This window comes from Culex pipiens, chromosome 3 (genome assembly GCF_016801865.2).
Source record: "Culex pipiens pallens isolate TS chromosome 3, TS_CPP_V2, whole genome shotgun sequence".
In the NCBI taxonomy this organism is placed as follows: Eukaryota; Metazoa; Arthropoda; class Insecta; order Diptera; family Culicidae; genus Culex; species Culex pipiens.
In genome coordinates, this window is record NC_068939.1 from 103,596,175 (window position 1) to 103,618,171 (window position 21,997).

The 21,997-nt window shown below is 42.1% G+C and overlaps 2 protein-coding genes across 5 annotated transcripts; both read left to right on the forward strand.

Annotated features, from left to right (window-relative positions):
* The first annotated feature begins 2,016 nt into the window (after positions 1-2,016).
* On the forward strand, positions 2,017-3,306 carry LOC120422743 (uncharacterized). Of its 3 annotated transcripts, XM_039586283.2 has the most exons (4): positions 2,017-2,260; positions 2,329-2,615; positions 2,685-2,950; positions 3,018-3,306. In XM_039586283.2, exons 3-4 carry the CDS (start codon positions 2,748-2,750, stop codon positions 3,298-3,300), a joined length of 486 nt encoding a protein of 161 aa, XP_039442217.1. In that variant the 5' UTR covers positions 2,017-2,260; positions 2,329-2,615; positions 2,685-2,747; the 3' UTR covers positions 3,301-3,306. The 3 variants fall into 3 exon arrangements, with proteins under 3 accessions (XP_039442217.1, XP_039442218.1, XP_039442220.1); XM_039586284.2 differs by having other exon boundaries at positions 2,017-2,615; XM_039586286.2 differs by having other exon boundaries at positions 2,329-2,950.
* A 3,023-nt stretch (positions 3,307-6,329) lies between these two features.
* Positions 6,330-21,055, forward strand: LOC120422740 (OTU domain-containing protein 5-B-like). 2 transcript variants are annotated; one of them, XM_039586280.2, is made up of 7 exons: positions 6,330-6,625; positions 6,698-6,780; positions 18,437-18,953; positions 19,018-19,174; positions 19,247-19,916; positions 19,980-20,167; positions 20,244-21,055. In XM_039586280.2, the coding sequence occupies exons 1-7, from the start codon at positions 6,482-6,484 to the stop codon at positions 20,399-20,401; spliced, it is 1,917 nt and encodes a 638-aa protein (XP_039442214.1). In that variant the 5' UTR covers positions 6,330-6,481; the 3' UTR covers positions 20,402-21,055. The 2 variants fall into 2 exon arrangements, with proteins under 2 accessions (XP_039442214.1, XP_039442213.1); XM_039586279.2 differs by having other exon boundaries at positions 6,335-6,625; positions 19,980-20,170.
* Positions 21,056-21,997: the final 942 nt, after the last annotated feature.

A 21,997-nucleotide genomic window follows, 5' to 3' on the forward strand; every position in this document is an offset into this window, starting at 1 on the left:
CTGGAAGGAGCGTAACTAACTACATCCGTAGTTCTGTTAGATGTAATTGTGATTGTAGACGGTATTGTTTTGATTCGCAGTATGTTGAGTCAACTGCTGTGGATGTACCTGAAACATCGCACAACGGGGTTTCTCTTCTCTTCATTCTCAGCTACCACCTTCTCCTATTTTTATTTTGCTCTTCTGATTCCCAATTCTTCACTGATTCTTCTATTTAATATACAACTTTTGATTTTACTTTTACTAACTTTTGATTCTCTTATCTCTCAAAGCTTTGCCACTCTTTTCTATCAATTGATACTGCTGTAACAAACTTTGTTTTGTTTTTTTTTCTTAAAAATATACTTTTCCTTAATGTACTAGTAATATCAAGTCTATTTATCATTCGCCTAATCTTTTTTGATTTTATTGCGAATTTATTTATTTGAATAATTCTTTATCTGTCCTATAAATTATCATTACTATAATCTAAGCTTGTTTTGTATCTCTATTTATTAACTATTGTCTAATTTTACATCTAATACATCTAGCTTCTCATTTTTTTTTTTTCAAAATACGCTCATCATTCTCTTACTATTGATACTTGATTTTTATAAAATAAATTCTCTTTTACTGTCTATTGTTTTCAATCTTCACCCTTTTTTCAAACAAGTGAGGTTTGAGCCCTTACTCAATTTATGGAATGGTTAAAGGATTAACACAAGTATTACTATTGTATTTTTGGTAAACTTTTATGACATGCTTAGGACCAAAAATTGTAACAAAACACCGCGACAAAAGAAATAGCAACAGATAAACAGACTCAACAATAGGGAAGATTTCAGGAGAAAACAATACACAGTAAATAACAATAAGTTTTTGAATTCAAACTAAAAATAAAACAGTTTTTGCTTTAATGAAAGTTAATAGGCACACTTTAAATGGTTAGGCGCTTATACTTACATCAAACCCTACGTAATGTACCACCCCCGGCCGAGTTAAAATGCGTAACCGGAAAAGAAGGTGTGCATGCCTGGCACGAACACTCAAAGCGTGTTCTAGCGTGCTGCTCGTACTGACTCAGAGCAAGGGTGAGATGTAGGTGTAAGGGCAGTGCGTGTTCGTCGGGAACCTAGTGCATAAGATCGGTCAAGGCCCGTTCTTACACTGAAAATTGCGAATTGCGAATTTTCATTGTAGAAGATCAGATTCATTTCTATTGATTCAAACTAAGTGAAATTTTCTAAGTTAAGTACCGATGCAAAAATGACTTTTGGTAAATTGGCTTTTACGGCTTTTTGAAAACAAATTCTCTTCGCACTCTTCGACAAAGTTATTCCATGTAAAAGCTAACACACAAATGCACTAGCCTGACAGAAAAATACAGAAAAGACGTTTTTCACCATACATCTTCGCGATTTTCCCCATACAAACTTCAACGAGAAAAAGCGACCCCTAAACCCTCGCCTAAACCTTACCCGATTTGGCTCAAAATTGGCACAGTTACCTACTTATTATCGAGAAATTTAAAAAAGAGATGTGAGCCGATAACATGAAGTTAAACTTTCGCAACTGTCATGGTAAACTTCACAGAAGCTTGACAGAAAGTTTAACTCCATGTTGCACTTTTAATTGCTCGATTGCCTAAAGGATCGAGCCAGGGGGTATCTCTTTAGATTTTACAAAATTTTAAATTTGTTTGTCACTTTAGTGTGCACACTGCACGCATGTTCAAATCATCAATCCGTTTTCCTCAAAGCGGTATACGCACTTCGGAAGGAACCGGTCAAGAAAAAAAAATCAAATGGGCAGCAGCGGCAGCGCAAGCAAGTCAGAGAGGAAGAAGAATGTTTGGGACATTTTCACATAAGTTAAGTGCATTATGGATGGCCGCATAAAGCCTCCGCTCTAAATATAGACCGATTTTCAAGAAAAAAATGTAAAACATGGGGAACTGGGGCAAATGGACCCTTTGCCGTTTCGTGCGGTGGATGAAACCATCACCTATCGATTCCCCGAATTTTTTTTACGTACACTCAGCCAAAACATCTTTTAAAATACATATGGCACACCATATAACACCCTCAGAAATCTTCTGTTTTTGAATTCATAAGATTGCCTTATAAGCATGATTGCATAAGAGTAGAATTCATAAGGTTAATTTATGATTATCATTGACTTTGTTTATGTGAAAAAGTCATAAGAAAACCATATAACATTCAAAATGGAAATAGCGAAGACGAAGAGCAAAGGGACAATGTCCACCAGCAAATGAAAAAATGTGAGTATATTAAAAATAATTGATTTTTTGCTGAAGTATTCCGTTTTCTAACAATTATTTTTTCACAGATTGTTTTATCGAACCCCTGGGAGCCGGAGGTCTGGATTCGAACTTGCTGACGACGGGGAGCGCAGAGTTTTGGCATCGTACGTCATCTGGAGCGTAGCGGAGCACGACAACCGGAATGTGTTTGAACAACAAGCTGGTGCGGTGGAAGTTGCGACGCTCCGGAAAAGTCACGGTTTGTAACTTGGTCACCGGCCTCGTCAGAGACATCCACTAGGAACTCCCGGAGATAGATCTCGGCATGAGTTCTACAGAGTGGATCCGGCGTGGCCGCCAAGAACGATTGAAGGTAACGTTGATTTGTGAGGTTTTTGTCTAATTTGGCTAGATTCGATATTAATTAACTTTTTCTAAACAGGAAAACGAACAACGATTTGACCAAAAGCAGGCGGCCAACTCAAGTCCATAAAGTTCGGGAAATATGTCGCCGGCAGTGGAGATGGTGATCACGTCGGGTTCTTCGAGGAAACAATCGAGGAGGAAACCTTGGAGAAGTACGAGGAGTTCCTGTCGGAAAAGGTGGGCACGCTGGACAGCAAAAGACGCGCCGTCGCGGACAGCGACGACGACTTTAACGAAGACTACCTTGAAGAGGCGACAAACGACTTCCAACCCGGTGCATATGTAAGTTTTAGGGTTTAAAGTAGATTTTTTAGAAAAAATAGTAATCATTTCAACCCTTTTGATCCAGGATCATGATCAATTTGGAGAAAAGCAGTATGATATCGACGAGCAGCGAGCCATTTACGAAGGAAACATACTCGAGATCACCGTCGTATGTCTGCAACGCGGCCTCTTTCTGGCGCAGTACTGTTCGCTGTACCTGGCGGTCCGTCATCAAGAGCGCGACCACGGCATCACGATGCAAGAGCTGGGAGAAACGCTCCGGTACGATCGCGCGGGAGCGAAAGTATCAGTGCCGCTTCTGCAACCGTCTGTGTGGACGAAACAGCCCTCGAGAAGCACATCAATGATCCATCATTGCACTATGGGGTTTCAGGCGGCCATAAATCGAAAAACCGACATACTCTAATTATTTTTTTGGTATTTTTTTTCGAAAATAAACATTCTAACTAAGAAAAATCCGGAGCTTGAAAGTTGTAGGTTCAAAATTCACTGAATTGCAGACCTTCAAAGGCGAAAATGGTAAGAAAAAACATGTTTTTTGACAAAAAAATGATTATTTTTCATAGTTGTACTGTGTAGCTGTTTATGTATTTTTTCCTGCATCATTATATATATTCAGAAAGGTAATTGATTCAACTTTTCAATAATATTTTACAAAACACACTTTTACAGGCTAAAAAAATAATAAAAATCAAAAAAGATGGATTTTTATTCAAAATTTAGTTTTTTTCAACTTTGTTAATGGAGTACTTTTTTTGTGTGCATTTGTGCGATCTGAAAATTTTGCAGCTTAAAATTTGAACCATGTCCTAACTTGTCTCCAAATTTCAAAGTGCACTTATGTGCACTTTTTGAGTTATGCCATTTTGAACATTTTGATTCATGCAAGGAAATTAATGATTTCGCGTATACGCTTGGTTAAAATCACATTATTTACCTGCGGATGCAGAAATGACGTACCCCTGCTGTGTATGTTTTGAAATTGATTTGATATTCATGACTTTGTTGGTACTTAGGTACGTTTAATAAAATTAGAAATTCCTATTCTAAGTATTTTACAGAAACGATTCGTCGAATATTCGTATCAGTTCGTTGTTGTGTTCTTTTGAATGGATAATAATACCGTAGTGTCCCTGTACGATATAACGAAGCACTATTCTGAAAACGTGAGAACTGCTTTCGAGTATATTTGTAAGAATTACAACATTGCAGAACCATCACATGATCAACTCAGGGAAAAACCACAGAGGAAAAACTACGCACGTTGTTCTGTAGCTTCAAAACGAGGTATACAAAAGCCCATAGAAGAAGTTCATATTTTAAGTAATCTAACGACAATAGGTTACATAGTGATTTTGATTTAGAAGAATTTATCGTGGAAAACGTGAATTTTGCAAGTGGATCAACCAAAAACGTGGACGAGAATCCATACAATGTTCCATAAAATAAACCGTCTAAAATTTTAAAACACCGCAAAAATCAAATTTTAATTGGAGGGGGAGGGGGGGGAGGGGGTGTCTTCAAAGAGAGGTGGATTTTAACTCAAGAAAAAGGGGAGGGAGATTGAACGTAAATCAGAAACTTTAACATAGCATAAACCGCCATTCCGTGCATCAAATAGACAGAGCAAGAATATTAAAATTCACCACTTTAATGCATGTGGCCTCAAATATATGAAAAAATCGAAAATTAAACTTTTTTTTGGAAAAATATCAAATTTCATTTGTTTTCATTATACTAAGTACAAACAACACAAAAAAGTCACAAAAAAGCAAAAAAATATTTTTGGCCGCTCGCTTATATGGAAATACCCCATAGTGCATTGCAAGCAGATCCACGAACACGAGCGTTTTAACTGTGACTAGTACCCGATCTACCCGCGCGAAATATACCTCAAGATTCCATACAGTCTCCACTCGGACGAACTCCCCGCCCCCCCAGAGATCAGGTTCACGCTTGCGACTTCGTCCCGAAACGGTTCGGCCATCGTGAGACACTCCACACCCAGCGGTCGCTGCATACCGACACGACCCCGACCAGCAATGTGACTCTTTGAATCTAATTTGTCACAAATTGCATTATTTTTTGTAAATTAACAGAAATAAACCTTCAAATTTTAGTCAAATGAATACAGTAACAATTTAAAGAGAGAGAAAATAATATTCATAAGTTTTCCATATAAGAACAAAAACCTGCTAGCTTCACAAAATTTGAATTTTATAAGGTTTTCTTATGAACGTAACACAAATGTTACATTAAATTCATAAGGTCTGCTTATGGAAAAATTATCCATTCAGTACTTCTATGAAATCTATATGGTTAATGTATGGAAAATTTTTATCGAGCTGTCAAATCTGCAACATGGAGTTAAACTTTTTGTGAAGTTGCTGTGAAGCTTACCATGGCAATTTGAAAAGTTTAACTCCATGTTGCACGCACACACTCTCACTTTTAATTTCTCGATATGGTATCCTTATGGCTGGTAAAAGGTATTTTGGCTGAGTGTAATAAACACTATATTTCATAAGGAACCAGCCCCGTTCAATTAAGTCCGATTTTGGGTTCCGTTTCGCCCACTGTGGGGCGTCTGTCAAATTTTAATCAACTAAAATGAGAGTACATTCAACGAAAAATCCGGTTTGAAACAACAAATTTTCCCGATTTAAAACAACAAAATTCGGGAGTTGATTCAATGCAAACATTTTGTTGATTATATTCAACAAAATATTTTGATGAATCAACCCTCGTACAGGCTGATTCTACCAAATATTTTTCTGCGTGTACCAAAAATTGTTTATCAACTGAAAAAATCTACGAAAAGGGCAAAAATTTTATTATTCAAATCATAATTTTTGTTTACCGTGTAGATGACTGCTGCTGTCTTGTCACAAACATATTCAAACTTCTCTTTGTATTGATTTTTCTTTGGGGGTCATTCAAAAATTGCTCAGTGATTCTCACTTTTCCGAATGATAAAAAATATTTTGAAGTTGTTTTTTAAGTTATTCTTTTCAGCCTACACCTAATTATTTAGTTCAGCTCGGTTCGGTACCAGTTTTCTTAAATATCTAGAGATTTTTTTAATATGTCGTATAAACATAGTTTTTAGGACAAGTTTTAGGACCTTTTAAAAAAAAACTCTATAGATATCTGGATTTTTTTTTTTGAAAAGGTCCAATAAACCCAATTTTCAGTTTTTGCTTTTTAAGTGTTTTTTTAATACCCCTGACCCAAGGCGGTTTCCAGATAATATTATAAGCCTTTAGTTATGGAAAATAGAATTTTCTCTCAACAATATGAAAGCGTTATTTCCGAAAGACCCCTTCACCACGCAGTTTCAAAACGTAAATATTTTCCTTTAGTTGGACGTCCATCACAGTAGCCTTCTCGCAGTTCTCTTTTTTTTCCTCTATCGTTGTGTCATACGCGTATACGTCTAATCTGGTGGAAGAGTGAAAAAGTTTCCCGTGGAAACGCCATTAGTGGTGCAGAAAATCGAGGAAAAAGTGGGCGCAGCTGGTTGCAATCATGACGATTAAACCGCTCGTCAACCAGAAAACCTCCGGCGACGATAGCCAGGAGGGCACATCGCAGAATTTGGCCAACAACGGGACGGCGGTCCGTGCCACACATCGGAATGTTGTCCTAAATCAGCTGACGTCAGAAAGTCAGGTAAGGAACCTTCCGGACCTGGAGTGGAGTGAGCTCACTGAGGGAACCGTCTTTTTTTCCTTCTCTTTGCAGCCCCTCCCGCGGGAGAAACGGGTTCATACTCCGCACAGCTTTGACAACGAAAGTGTCCGCCACCGTCGGAGCCCCCACAAAAAGTAAGCAGAAAAAAAAGTGCATTTTCTCGAATGTTTTCATGTGACTTTTTTGCTTCCGGGAGCTCACATCCGGACGGTATAAGTGCCCCGAATGTTCAATAATCAATGTGTCGGGGAAGGGTCCAGATTGAAAATCAATCGGGCACAATCCGTCGCGGATTTTCCGATAGGGCGAAAAAAAAACAAAGTGGAATGAGGAAGGACAGCAGCTCGTAACAAAATCGCCATCTTATTCATCGTCGTCTCTCGCTACGACGGAAAGCGCACCAGCAGCAGCAGCAGCAGAAACTCAGCATGGAGTGCTCGTTGTTTGCTGCTGGCTGGCTGGCATTGATTTTCTTTCTTTTCTGGTTCGAAGAGAATTTTGTGTTGCACTTTGTACTTGTTCCAACACGCACACACACACAAACACATTTACAAGCACAACATTTAATGTTGTGATTATCCATCTTCCCGTGCGTGTGATTCGTCAACCTGGAATGGGATTGAAAGGACAGGTGAAATCCTAATTTGTTGCGTCAGTGATGACACTATCGTATTTGCAATTTAAATTAAGAAACTATTTTATTATCAAAATTAAATAATTTCTTAACTGGTTTGTAAATGAATATTTTGATTATTATTTTATTTGAATTTGTCACTAAGAAATCATAATTTATTTTATTATGGGTAGTTAAATGTTCAGTAATATTACACCTTGTATAAATAAATTAAAAAATAATGTTTAAAGCATTATCCCCATAGAAAGCCAAATTAAAAATGCATGAAATGCAATATTAAAGCCATAAGTTATACTTCTGGCATATGTCAAAATTTTCAATATATCCAACAACGGAATCATTTGCCACTTTTCTTTTGTACATATTTTTTTTCCAATTTGTGTTCTAACAGTCCAGCTCAAGGCTGAAAATATGTTTTCTAGCGAAAAACAATAGCATTTGATCTTGTTTTTCATTTTGCTTTGTTTAAGAGTTTGGCAAACTGTCAGACAAGAAAAAGTGCGAGTTTGTTTGTTTGTCATAGTTGAAAAAAAAACACTGCCCATATTTTATACAAAGATTGTCATAGATAAAAAAAAACACTCTGTCTCACAAGCAGAAGGTTCAGGGATTAAATCCCAGTCCGTAACTTTGAAATTTGGAATCAGGTATTTGAACTTTGAGTACGAACAAAAACGAAAATAAATTAGGTGGGATTCGAACTCACACATTTGAATTGATGGTTTGGGAATCTAACTAGTATCATTAAATCATAATTTTTAAACACAACGTAATATCGAAATGTGAACTACTTCGTGAAATACTAAGTTTTCAAAGCTGCTAGTACAAGTTCAGTTGAATGGTTTGTTGGACTCAAACTGTACCGAATTATTGCTTTTCGATTCTAAATTCTCACTGAATGACCCTCCTAAATTTAATGAATTTGTCTGAGTCGTAGTTGGTAGTGGTACAGTCATCCCACATATTCGGAACACCCACAAATTCGGAACACTTTTATGATAATTTGTCAATAGCATACCAAAAGTAGCTTTTCTGTGGACCCTACTATTTTTAGAACCTTCATTTGGACATTATCTTGCTATTTCACTAGTAAAAGTAGCTTTTTTGAACAAAAAAGTTCAAGATGGTATGTCAGAGACATAACCGAAAGACATAGGACCAAACAATTTGAATGTGTTTTTGGATTGCTAGTGAAATCTGAAATAAGATTATTTTATTTTGTTTCATAGATTTGTCGGCGAAATTGTCATAAATGTTCTCCCAAGGTGAACCTTCTATGAGGGCACCGGCAACTCCAGGTTGTGGCCACTACGGTCGAAATGTCAATTTTCATGTTCAGTATCAAAAACCATGAATTTTGATATCCATATTGCCACAACTCGTATGGTTCTGTTAAAGACCCTCCGGGCCCCGGGGAAACCTGCTTTGAGATCACCGGTCACTCAAGGTTGTGGCCACTACTGTCGGAATGTCAATTTTCATGTACAGTATCAAAAACCATGAATTTTGATACCAATATGCCACAACTCGTATGGTTCTGTAAAAAGTCCTCCGGGCCCCGGGGGAACCTGCTTTAAGGGCACCGGCCACTCCAGGTTGTGGCCACTACTGTCGAAATGGCCATTATGTTCAGTATAAAAAACCATGAATTTTGATACCCATATTGCCACAACTCGTATGTTTCTGTAAATGTCCCCCCAGGCCCCGGAGGAACCTTCTTTGAGGGCACCGGCCACTCCAGGTTGTGGCCACTACTGTCGAAATGGCCATTATTATGTTCAGTATAAAAAACCATGAATTTTGATACCCATATTGCCACAACTCGTATGTTTCTGTAAATGTCCCCCCAGGCCCCGGAGGAACCTTCTTTGAGGGCACCGGCCACTCCAGGTTGTGGCCACTACTGTCGAAATGGCCATTATTATGTTCAGTATCAAAAACCATGAATTTTGATACCCATATTGCCACAACTCGTATGTTTCTGTAAATGTCCCCCCAGGCCCCGGGGGAACCTTCTTTGAGGGCACCAGCCACTCCAGGTTGTGGCCACTACCGTCGAAATGGCCATTATTATGTTCAGTATAAAAAACCATGAATTTTGATACCCATATTGCCACAACTCGTATGTTTCTGTAAATGTTCCGCCGGGCCCCCGGGGAACCTTCTTTGAGGGCACCGGCCACTCCAGGTTGTGGCCACTACCGTCGAAATGGCCATTATTATGTTCAGTATAAAAAACCATGAATTTTGATACCCATATTGCCACAACTCGTATGTTTCTGTAAATGTCCCCCCAGGCCCCGGGGGAACCTTCTTTGAGGGCACCGGCCACTCCAGGTTGTGGCCACTACTGTCGAAATGGCCATTATTATGTTCAGTATCAAAAACCATGAATTTTGATACCCATATTGCCACAACTCGTATGTTTCTGTAAATGTCCCCCCAGGCCCCGGGGGAACCTTCTTTGAGGGCACCGGCCACTCCAGGTTGTGGCCACTACCGTCGAAATGGCCATTATTATGTTCAGTATCAAAAACCATGAATTTTGATACCCATATTGCCACAACTCGTATGTTTCTGTAAATGTCCCCCCAGGCCCCGGGGGAACCTTCTTTGAGGGCACCGGCCACTCCAGGTTGTGGCCACTACTGTCGAAATGGCCATTATTATGTTCAGTATCAAAAACCATGAATTTTGATACCCATATTGCCACAACTCGTATGTTTCTGTAAATGTCCCCCCAGGCCCCGGAGGAACCTTCTTTGAGGGCACCGGCCACTCCAGGTTGTGGCCACTACTGTCGAAATGGCCATTATTATGTTCAGTATCAAAAACCATGAATTTTGATACCCATATTGCCACAACTCGTATGTTTCTGTAAATGTCCCCCCAGGCCCCGGAGGAACCTTCTTTGAGGGCACCGGCCACTCCAGGTTGTGGCCACTACTGTCGAAATGGCCATTATTATGTTCAGTATCAAAAACCATGAATTTTGATACCCATATTGCCACAACTCGTATGTTTCTGTAAATGTCCCCCCAGGCCCCGGGGGAACCTTCTTTGAGGGCACCAGCCACTCCAGGTTGTGGCCACTACTGTCGAAATGGCCATTATTATGTTCAGTATCAAAAACCATGAATTTTGATACCCATATTGCCACAACTCGTATGTTTCTGTAAATGTCCCCCCAGGCCCCGGGGGAACCTTCTTTGAGGGCACCGGCCACTCCAGGTTGTGGCCACTACCGTCGAAATGGCCATTATTATGTTCAGTATAAAAAACCATGAATTTTGATACCCATATTGCCACAACTCGTATGTTTCTGTAAATGTCCCCCCAGGCCCCGGGGGAACCTTCTTTGAGGGCACCGGCCACTCCAGGTTGTGGCCACTACCGTCGAAATGGCCATTATTATGTTCAGTATCAAAAACCATGAATTTTGATACCCATATTGCCACAACTCGTATGTTTCTGTAAATGTCCCCCCAGGCCCCGGAGGAACCTTCTTTGAGGGCACCGGCCACTCCAGGTTGTGGCCACTACTGTCGAAATGGCCATTATTATGTTCAGTATCAAAAACCATGAATTTTGATACCCATATTGCCACAACTCGTATGTTTCTGTAAATGTCCCCCCAGGCCCCGCGGGAACCTTCTTTGAGGGCACCGGCCACTCCAGGTTGTGGCCACTACCGTCGAAATGGCCATTATTATGTTCAGTATAAAAAACCATGAATTTTGATACCCATATTGCCACAACTCGTATGTTTCTGTAAATGTCCCCCCAGGCCCCGGGGGAACCTTCTTTGAGGGCACCGGCCACTCCAGGTTGTGGCCACTACCGTCGAAATGGCCATTATTATGTTCAGTATCAAAAACCATGAATTTTGATACCCATATTGCCACAACTCGTATGTTTCTGTAAATGTCCCCCCAGGCCCCGGGGTACCTTCTTTGAGGGCACCGGCCACTCCAGGTTGTGGCCACTACTGTCGAAATGGCCATTATTATGTTCAGTATCAAAAACCATGAATTTTGATACCCATATTGCCACAACTCGTATGTTTCTGTAAATGTCCCCCCAGGCCCCGGGGGACCTTCTTTGAGGGCACCGGCCACTCCAGGTTGTGGCCACTACTGTCAAAATGGCCATTATTATGTTCAGTATAAAAAACCATGAATTTTGATACCCATATTGCCACAACTCGTATGTTTCTGTAAATGTCCCCCCAGGCCCCGGAGGAACCTTCTTTGAGGGCACCGGCCACTCCAGGTTGTGGCCACTACTGTCGAAATGGCCATTATTATGTTCAGTATCAAAAACCATGAATTTTGATACCCATATTGCCACAACTCGTATGTTTCTGTAAATATCCCCCCAGGCCCCGGGGGAACCTTCTTTGAGGGCACCGGCCACTCCAGGTTGTGGCCACTACTGTCGAAATGGCCATTATTATGTTCAGTATAAAAAACCATGAATTTTGATACCCATATTGCCACAACTCGTATGTTTCTGTAAATGTCCCCCCAGGCCCCGGGGGAACCTTCTTTGAGGGCACCGGCCACTCCAGGTTGTGGCCACTACCGTCGAAATGGCCATTATTATGTTCAGTATAAAAAACCATGAATTTTGATACCCATATTGCCACAACTCGTATGTTTCTGTAAATGTCCCCCCAGGCCCCGGAGGAACCTTCTTTGAGGGCACCGGCCACTCCAGGTTGTGGCCACTACTGTCGAAATGGCCATTATTATGTTCAGTATAAAAAACCATGAATTTTGATACCCATATTGCCACAACTCGTATGTTTCTGTAAATATCCCCCCAGGCCCCGGGGGAACCTTCTTTGAGGGCACCGGCCACTCCAGGTTGTGGCCACTACTGTCGAAATGGCCATTATTATGTTCAGTATAAAAAACCATGAATTTTGATACCCATATTGCCACAACTCGTATGTTTCTGTAAATGTCCCCCCAGGCCCCGGGGGAACCTTCTTTGAGGGCACCGGCCACTCCAGGTTGTGGCCACTACTGTCAAAATGGCCATTATTATGTTCAGTATCAAAAACCATGAATTTTGATACCCATATTGCCACAACTCGTATGTTTCTGTAAATGTCCCCCCAGGCCCCGGGGGAACCTTCTTTGAGGGCACCGGCCACTCCAGGTTGTGGCCACTACCGTCGAAATGGCCATTATTATGTTCAGTATCAAAAACCATGAATTTTGATACCCATATTGCCACAACTCGTATGTTTCTGTAAATATCCCCCCAGGCCCCGGGGGGACCTTCTTTGAGGGCACCGGCCACTCCAGGTTGTGGCCACTACCGTCGAAATGGCCATTATTATGTTCAGTATCAAAAACCATGAATTTTGATACCCATATTGCCACAACTCGTATGTTTCTGTAAATGTCCCCCCAGGCCCCGGAGGAACCTTCTTTGAGGGCACCGGCCACTCCAGGTTGTGGCCACTACTGTCAAAATGGCCATTATTATGTTCAGTATCAAAAACCATGAATTTTGATACCCATATTGCCACAACTCGTATGTTTCTGTAAATATCCCCCCAGGCCCCGGGGGAACCTTCTTTGAGGGCACCGGCCACTCCAGGTTGTGGCCACTACTGTCGAAATGGCCATTATTATGTTCAGTATCAAAAACCATGAATTTTGATACCCATATTGCCACAACTCGTATGTTTCTGTAAATGTCCCCCCAGGCCCCGGGGGAACCTTCTTTGAGGGCACCAGCCACTCCAGGTTGTGGCCACTACCGTCGAAATGGCCATTATTATGTTCAGTATAAAAAACCATGAATTTTGATACCCATATTGCCACAACTCGTATGTTTCTGTAAATGTCCCCCCAGGCCCCGGGGGAACCTTCTTTGAGGGCACCAGCCACTCCAGGTTGTGGCCACTACCGTCGAAATGGCCATTATTATGTTCAGTATAAAAAACCATGAATTTTGATACCCATATTGCCACAACTCGTATGTTTCTGTAAATGTCCCCCCAGGCCCCGGAGGAACCTTCTTTGAGGGCACCGGCCACTCCAGGTTGTGGCCACTACTGTCGAAATGGCCATTATTATGTTCAGTATAAAAAACCATGAATTTTGATACCCATATTGCCACAACTCGTATGTTTCTGTAAATGTCCCCCCAGGCCCCGGGGGAACCTTCTTTGAGGGCACCGGCCACTCCAGGTTGTGGCCACTACCGTCGAAATGGCCATTATTATGTTCAGTATAAAAAACCATGAATTTTGATACCCATATTGCCACAACTCGTATGTTTCTGTAAATGTCCCCCCAGGCCCCGGGGGAACCTTCTTTGAGGGCACCGGCCACTCCAGGTTGTGGCCACTACCGTCGAAATGGCCATTATTATGTTCAGTATCAAAAACCATGAATTTTGATACCCATATTGCCACAACTCGTATGTTTCTGTAAATGTCCCCCCAGGCCCCGGAGGAACCTTCTTTGAGGGCACCGGCCACTCCAGGTTGTGGCCACTACTGTCGAAATGGCCATTATTATGTTCAGTATCAAAAACCATGAATTTTGATACCCATATTGCCACAACTCGTATGTTTCTGTAAATGTCCCCCCAGGCCCCGGGGGGACCTTCTTTGAGGGCACCGGCCACTCCAGGTTGTGGCCACTACTGTCAAAATGGCCATTATTATGTTCAGTATAAAAAACCATGAATTTTGATACCCATATTGCCACAACTCGTATGTTTCTGTAAATGTCCCCCCAGGCCCCGGAGGAACCTTCTTTGAGGGCACCGGCCACTCCAGGTTGTGGCCACTACTGTCGAAATGGCCATTATTATGTTCAGTATCAAAAACCATGAATTTTGATACCCATATTTCCACAACTCGTATGTTTCTGTAAATATCCCCCCAGGCCCCGGGGGGACCTTCTTTGAGGGCACCGGCCACTCCAGGTTGTGGCCACTACTGTCGAAATGGCCATTATTATGTTCAGTATAAAAAACCATGAATTTTGATACCCATATTGCCACAACTCGTATGTTTCTGTAAATGTCCCCCCAGGCCCCGGGGGAACCTTCTTTGAGGGCACCGGCCACTCCAGGTTGTGGCCACTACCGTCGAAATGGCCATTATTATGTTCAGTATAAAAAACCATGAATTTTGATACCCATATTGCCACAACTCGTATGTTTCTGTAAATGTCCCCCCAGGCCCCGGAGGAACCTTCTTTGAGGGCACCGGCCACTCCAGGTTGTGGCCACTACTGTCGAAATGGCCATTATTATGTTCAGTATAAAAAACCATGAATTTTGATACCCATATTGCCACAACTCGTATGTTTCTGTAAATATCCCCCCAGGCCCCGGGGGGACCTTCTTTGAGGGCACCGGCCACTCCAGGTTGTGGCCACTACTGTCGAAATGGCCATTATTATGTTCAGTATAAAAAACCATGAATTTTGATACCCATATTGCCACAACTCGTATGTTTCTGTAAATGTCCCCCCAGGCCCCGGGGGAACCTTCTTTGAGGGCACCGGCCACTCCAGGTTGTGGCCACTACTGTCAAAATGGCCATTATTATGTTCAGTATCAAAAACCATGAATTTTGATACCCATATTGCCACAACTCGTATGTTTCTGTAAATGTCCCCCCAGGCCCCGGAGGAACCTTCTTTGAGGGCACCGGCCACTCCAGGTTGTGGCCACTACTGTCGAAATGGCCATTATTATGTTCAGTATCAAAAACCATGAATTTTGATACCCATATTTCCACAACTCGTATGTTTCTGTAAATATCCCCCCAGGCCCCGGGGGGACCTTCTTTGAGGGCACCGGCCACTCCAGGTTGTGGCCACTACTGTCGAAATGGCCATTATTATGTTCAGTATAAAAAACCATGAATTTTGATACCCATATTGCCACAACTCGTATGTTTCTGTAAATGTCCCCCCAGGCCCCGGGGGAACCTTCTTTGAGGGCACCGGCCACTCCAGGTTGTGGCCACTACTGTCGAAATGGCCATTATTATGTTCAGTATAAAAAACCATGAATTTTGATACCCATATTGCCACAACTCGTATGTTTCTGTAAATGTCCCCCCAGGCCCCGGGGGAACCTTCTTCGAGGGCATCGGCCACTCCTGGTTTTGGCCACCACTGTCGAATTGTCCATTTTTCATGAGAACCGCCGCATCATAGCGACTTCCACGCCGTCCGCTTCGCTCGAATTTCCTCCTTCTGCTGCCGGTGGTTCTTCCTTCTGGTTGCTGGTCTTCTTCTTCTATTGGCCGCTGCTGCTGCTGCTCCGCGCCGGCCCGACGTGCACAGTTCGAGTGCTCGTTCCAAAGTGACTTGCTTTTGCGAAATTTTCTGCTTAAATAGCGGCACAGCCGGAGAACGGCACAAAAGGGGCGCGGTCTCGAATGCATACGCTCGCTCTGATTGGTCATCTGTCCGATTTGTACTGAAAAATTACTCATTTTGATTGCATGTTTTAAGTGCTTTAACTATGTTTAGTCAGACTATCTATGTAGTTAAACAATAGCTGAAGTCTTCCTCTTTCGATTGGTGGTCCAACCATCTGGATTGATTCACAGGGAAAAAAGATATAAGCGTTCAAAATGTCCCCTTTTTTAACGCTTAAAAGTGACGCTTTGGATCGAATTTCTGAACTGGCCCCCCAATATAGTAAGTAAAGACATAGTCCTATGTCAAAAACTTCATTCCAAGACTATTAAAAAAACGAAACTATTGGCACTACGCCCCCCGGGGCATGGCCTTCCTCTAACGTGGGATTTCTGCTCCAGCGCCTCTGACGAGACAGGAGAAACCGGGACCGACGTTTTACTTCACCATCCGATAGAAGCTCAGTGGATAAGGCGGGAATCGAACCCGCGTCTCATAGCATCATCGGGATCGGCAGCCGAAGCCACTACCCCTGCGCCACGAGACCCACAAGACTATTTTGTCCAGAGCAGCAAAACACTGCCTCCAAATTGCCTGTTCCATAATTGTGGGATGTTATTGTGCCTCCCACAATTGTGGAACACCTGAATTCAACTGATATTTTCACAAAAAAGTTATCAAACCATGTATAAAACATCACTAAGCTTGAGTTTCATTGGTTTCAGTGTGTGAAGTCATTATTTGGTAATAAATATGTACTCCTGGAGAGATCCAGTTTGTTTATATTCGTAAGAAAAAAGTGTTCCGAATTTGTGGATTTCAAGGGTCAAAGTAATTCTTCAAAAACTTCATATAAAAGTTGAAATTTGCAGATGTTCGATACAGCATTCGAAAGATCGCAAGAAAAGCTTTCAAATGAAGGCAAAAGCGAATCATTAAGTTCAATTATCGATTTGCTATGATTTTTGCTATAGACATATAAGAATCCTAAGCAACATTTAAAAGTTGTTTTTCGTCTTCAACTGTTGATTGGCAGTAAAGGAATATTTACAGTTACAAGGTAAACTAAACTGACATTAGACTTTAATAAACATTTTTAAAAAATGCCAATGTTTTACTTGAAGAAAAAATTAGTTTTAGTGCCTAATCGAAACTCAAAATTACATGCCTCAAAATTTCGAAATAATCTTGAAGGAAAGAAGTCTACTAATGTTATATAACTTCCATGGTTTTTAATTTCTGGGCTGTGTTTTTCAACGGAAAATTTGGGCTTCCCAATTTAGTGGTCGTGTCATCAATATCAAATGTTGGGATTTCCTTACAACTTTGATTTCACATTTTCTAAATTTGCAAATCAAAGAAGCAGTGGTAGGATCATACTTAAAAAAAATAGGGGAAATATACCCTTTCTAATCAAACACCTATCTTCGTCATATGAAGAGTTTGATGCTCGATAAAAGCTCTAAAATACTATTTAGGCTATAAACTTACCAGCAACAGCACCGCCTCAAGTAAGCACGAAAATTTATGCCATTTACTGGCCAAAAAGAAAAAAAAAATAATGCACTTTGGATCATAATTTCTATTTTGTAAGACCATTTCTCATCGTTTTGGTGGCACACACATCCACACGCAAGATCAGAGGTTAACTGCTTAACGAAAGTTGCCATCAATATCTTTTCACTTGCGCTAACGATTTCAAAGCGCTTAAGATATAAAATTGCTTCCAACTACCGGCAACATGTTCTTTTGACCATTACTTAGTCACTAACTTGAAAAATAATCCCGAAAAATGCCAAAAAAAAAAAAACAAACGCGCTAAGTCTTTTGACGTTTCCATTTTGACTACACATTCCAATCGAAGGCTGAAGAAAACCGAGCGCCTGTGCGCAAGTGCTGCCAGGAAACTTTCGCTATGAATGCTACTTTTCGTGAGTGTTCGCCTAAAATTTCATCAATTTTGACAGCACTAAGCATACCCAAAAAAGCGCTGGAAGAAAAAAAGAACTAAGCTGAAAATAGGAAGATGGGCGTGGCTCAATGCACTCGACTGAATAGAATGCATTTTGGAAATATTTTTTTTAAATGCTTGTAATAGGAAGAGCATAACTATTATTAAAAGTGAAAATGAACAGAAATGTTCACAAAAAGTTGCTCTACTCCTTGAAACACTCCAGATTATCCAGCATCATTCAAACATGACCGCTTATTGGGCTTAAAATGGGTATATTTCCCCTAGCTTTATGTTTGTTTCCTGTGTATAAAATTTAACTCATCTTTTGTCGCTGATTGGATTTGTTTTTAATTTCTTGCCTCAATAGTTATAGGTATAAAAATACTGGGAGTCTCGAGAAATTCCCGGGAATTGAGAGGCTCAAAAATGGCCAATTTTCCGGGAATTCCCGCTCGTCACCCTCTACTCAAGATAGATCAAGGATCCGTCTGGTGCTTGCTTCTATGTTAAGGCGGGGCCGGACAATGCCCTACGACCTCGGAATTGGGCCGCTAGGATTTCTGCCATTCTAAAATTGGTCATTTGAAGCAACACGAGGGCTATCACCACCTAATACCCGGGACTGAGATAAGCTGTATCAGCATGCGGCATATACAAAGTCTGATACAAATTATACTTTTCCATAATTTCGTTACCGATTAACGGGTACTGAATTGGACTACACACAACGCTGTATTAAAAAAACATATCAACTCCTAAAACCTTTTTTTTAATATTTAAAAAATGTTTTACAGCATCGTTCGCCCGAAGCGTGAACACCACCACAAACGCGAGAACCGGGAGCGTGACAAGAACGCTTCGCCAAACTACCAGCTGGGCTCACCGTCGTCGGCCAGTGGCAAAAAGCAGCCCACGTCGTCCACATGTACGAGTCCGCTGGCCAGCGCCAGCGCCGGAAGTCGCTCTCCAAAGAGTACCGTTACGTCGCCTGCTCCGGCCCTGCCCAGCAGCAGCAGCTCGGCCAGCAGCTGCAGCAATCCGTGCAAGAGCAGCGTTCCGGTCGCTGTCGATGAGGCTTCGCTGTCCGGGTACAACAGCGGTGACGAGCACGTCGGCCAAAAGGACGCCCAGTTGACGCCGGACGAGTGGAAAAAGCGGGACGAATCGTTCGCCAAGATTATGTCCGATCGCGGATTCATCATCAAGGACATGGAAGAGGACGGCGCCTGTCTGTTTCGGGCGATTTCGCTTCAGATCTACGGCGATCAGGACATGCACGAGATTATCCGGCAGCAAACGATGGATTACATTGTAGGTTGAATGGTTTGACGACTTTGAGAGTTGGCTTTGATTTGTTGATCTTTTTGTGTTGCAGTTTCAAAATCGAGAATACTTTGCGCAGTTTGTAACCGAGGACATTGACAGTTACGTTGCCCGAAAGCGGGCCAATCACGTTCACGGAAATCATATTGAAATTCAGGCAATGTCCGAAATGTACAACCGCTCGGTCGAATTGTATTGCTATCAATTGGGTGAGTGAAGATGAGTGTAACCTTATCTAGTTGAGGTCAAAAGTAATTTTTGTGTGTTTTGTTCTATTTCAGAACCGATCAACATTTTCAACTCGGATCAGATCAACAACGGAAACGAGCCGTTGCGTTTGTCGTACCAGCGATGTTCGCACTACAACGCAATCATGGATCCGTACAAAGCGTCCGTCGGCGTCGGTTTGGGTCTAGCTGGTTATAGACCCGACGAGGTGGACATTAAGCAGGTTGCCGAAGCCGTCCGGATGAGTGAGGAGTTGGAAATTGAGCAAACAATGTTTGAGGACAAGCTGAAGACCACCGACTGGGAGGCCACAAACGAGGCCATCGAGGAGCAAATTGCCAGAGAATCGTACCTCCAGTGGTGTCGGGACAATATGCGCGATAGTACGGGCAAGAACAGCAAAAGCACCAGCACGATAACCTCCAGTGATGCTGCCGGCGGCGGAGGTGGCTGTTGTAGCACCGCGGTCAGTCCGGAAAAATCGCCCAAGCAGAGCCTGGATGCGGCGACCTCGTACTCGGAGTCTTTGCTGCGTGATTTCCGCAAATCAGCTTCGCCAACGCCCTCAAACAATACTTCGTTCAACGCCGGCAGCTGCTCGTCTAGTTCGAAAAACACTTCGTTCGAACTCGATTGCTCCCCCCTTCCGGAAACGTCGTCCTGCTCCGTTCCGTACTACTTCAACAACAGCAACAGAAGAAAGAAAAGGAATCTAAACTCACCGTAAGTAGCAAAGCAAAGGGCATCTCCCAGCTATCTCGCCGCTAACGCTTGTCTTCTTTGCAGTGTGGAAACCCCGGCCGTCGCCGACGTTCAACCAAAAAAGTCAAAACAGTCGCCGGCCCGCGAGGACGAAGGTGGAGCGGACAGCGGAGCTAGCACATCCGGCACGGCCAAGAGTGAAACCCGAACAAAGGAAGAGCCCGTTTCGGAGTTTTACCAATCCCTGCTCGAGTCCTCCTACACCGATGATGGTAGTGAGTTACAGTTCAAGCGAAAAATTAAAAAGAAGCAATTTGTGCCATCATCTAAATTGTTCCCCTTTTTCAGGTTGGGCCCAGCTAAGCGAGCGGGAAATGCTACAAAAGGCGCTGGCCGAATCGGCGATGGATTTCGTGAAGCGGTGCGACCGAACCAAAGGCTCCTCATCGCAGGACGACAAGTACGGCGGCACGACGGACGAGGAGTACGATTCACCGTCGCCTTAGTGTGGGTTGATCTTGAGCAATAATCGTAACAACAAACAAACAAGCAAACAAACACACACATTGCAAGTAGAAGCAAAACACACGTGCAAGCACTACCCAATAAAGAGAAAGATAGTTTGGTGAACGAACGCAGCGCAAAACAACAACAACAAAAATATGCTAATATAAGGCTAAGATTTATCTCTCGTAATTACTTCCCACTCTTATTTGGTGGGCTTTGAAATGGTTTGTTTAACTTTTTTTTCTTTCTATTTCTTGTTTTGCCAAATCTAAGCAAATTTGCGAATCTAAAATTCTTTTTAGTTTATTCACCAAGAAATCACTTCCAAATTGATGATAAAATTTGCTGGAGTTTTTTTTAGCTAGGCTAAGTGATTTATTGAACCATTAATAAAAATGTATTATAAAATAAAATGAAAACACAACACACACACGCATATTAAATGTAGACGCTTAAGTTTTTGCGTAAATGGTAAACATTTGAATTTGAATCACAAAATAAATGTAGCCTAATGACACAGTCGTGTTTGTTATTTTTCAGTTGTTTGATTGATGGTTTCGATTGATAATTCTCCCCTATTTTTTCAAAAAGTCCTATGTACATATGAAACCCATGGCGCATTGGTCGTTTTGAAAAAAAAAAAATAAGAAATTTGAACAGCAATTTTGTTTTTCGGGTGATGAACGACGAAGATCATGGTAGGCCATGTGAAAGAGATGACAGTATTCTGCTAACGATTGTTAGCTGTAGAAAGATGGCGGCCAAGTACGTGGACGTCAAAACAGCGTACCATAAAAAACAGGGATTTGGCCAGGCCAAGGGTAACCCGTGCCTATACGGCCTGAAAGTCGATCGTTTACATCATCATCTACGTGAACAACGTGGTGGTCGCTGCCGCAAACTCGCAAACAAAGCCAAATTAGAGAACCTAGAGTTTACTAGAGAACGGACTACTCGAATCAAAAGTACCAATCGAATTAATGCTCTGAAAGGTATCATTCCCGATCGGCCATCTTTGTTTTAGAAAACATTCAAATCTTGATTCGGGTTTCTTTGTGTTGTTTGTACAATCGTTTTACATATAGTAGGGGAACTATACCCTTTCTCAGCCTATTTCTATTATCGGCCTATCAGCACTTTGATCATGAAAACGCCCAGCAAAACTTATCAGTGTTGCCAAGCTCACAACATAAGTTGCCAGATCGATTTAGCCAGCTTAGACCAGTCTCTCTATTTAGGGTCTCTACCTTAAATTAGGTATCTTTGAATCGAAGCAGGAGAACTGTCAAACGAAGATACCAAACGAGCAAAAGACAGTAAAATAATCTACGTGCGCATGTATTGCGTGTACGTACACGAAAAAGATTGAGGTTAAATTTTGTACCCTCTAGCAAAACAAATGGCATGCTAGTGTGCGTGAGATCGGGCTCTATTAAGGTGAAGCCGTTGATCATTTGCGAAGAAAATTGATCATCACTATTAAATATTCTGTATTAAATTAAAATGGTTCCTAAAATGAAGCTTAGATTGCTGATATTATTGTTTACAGCGATTAAGCTTATTTTTCTGAGTACAATGACCCTTTGTTCTTAGAG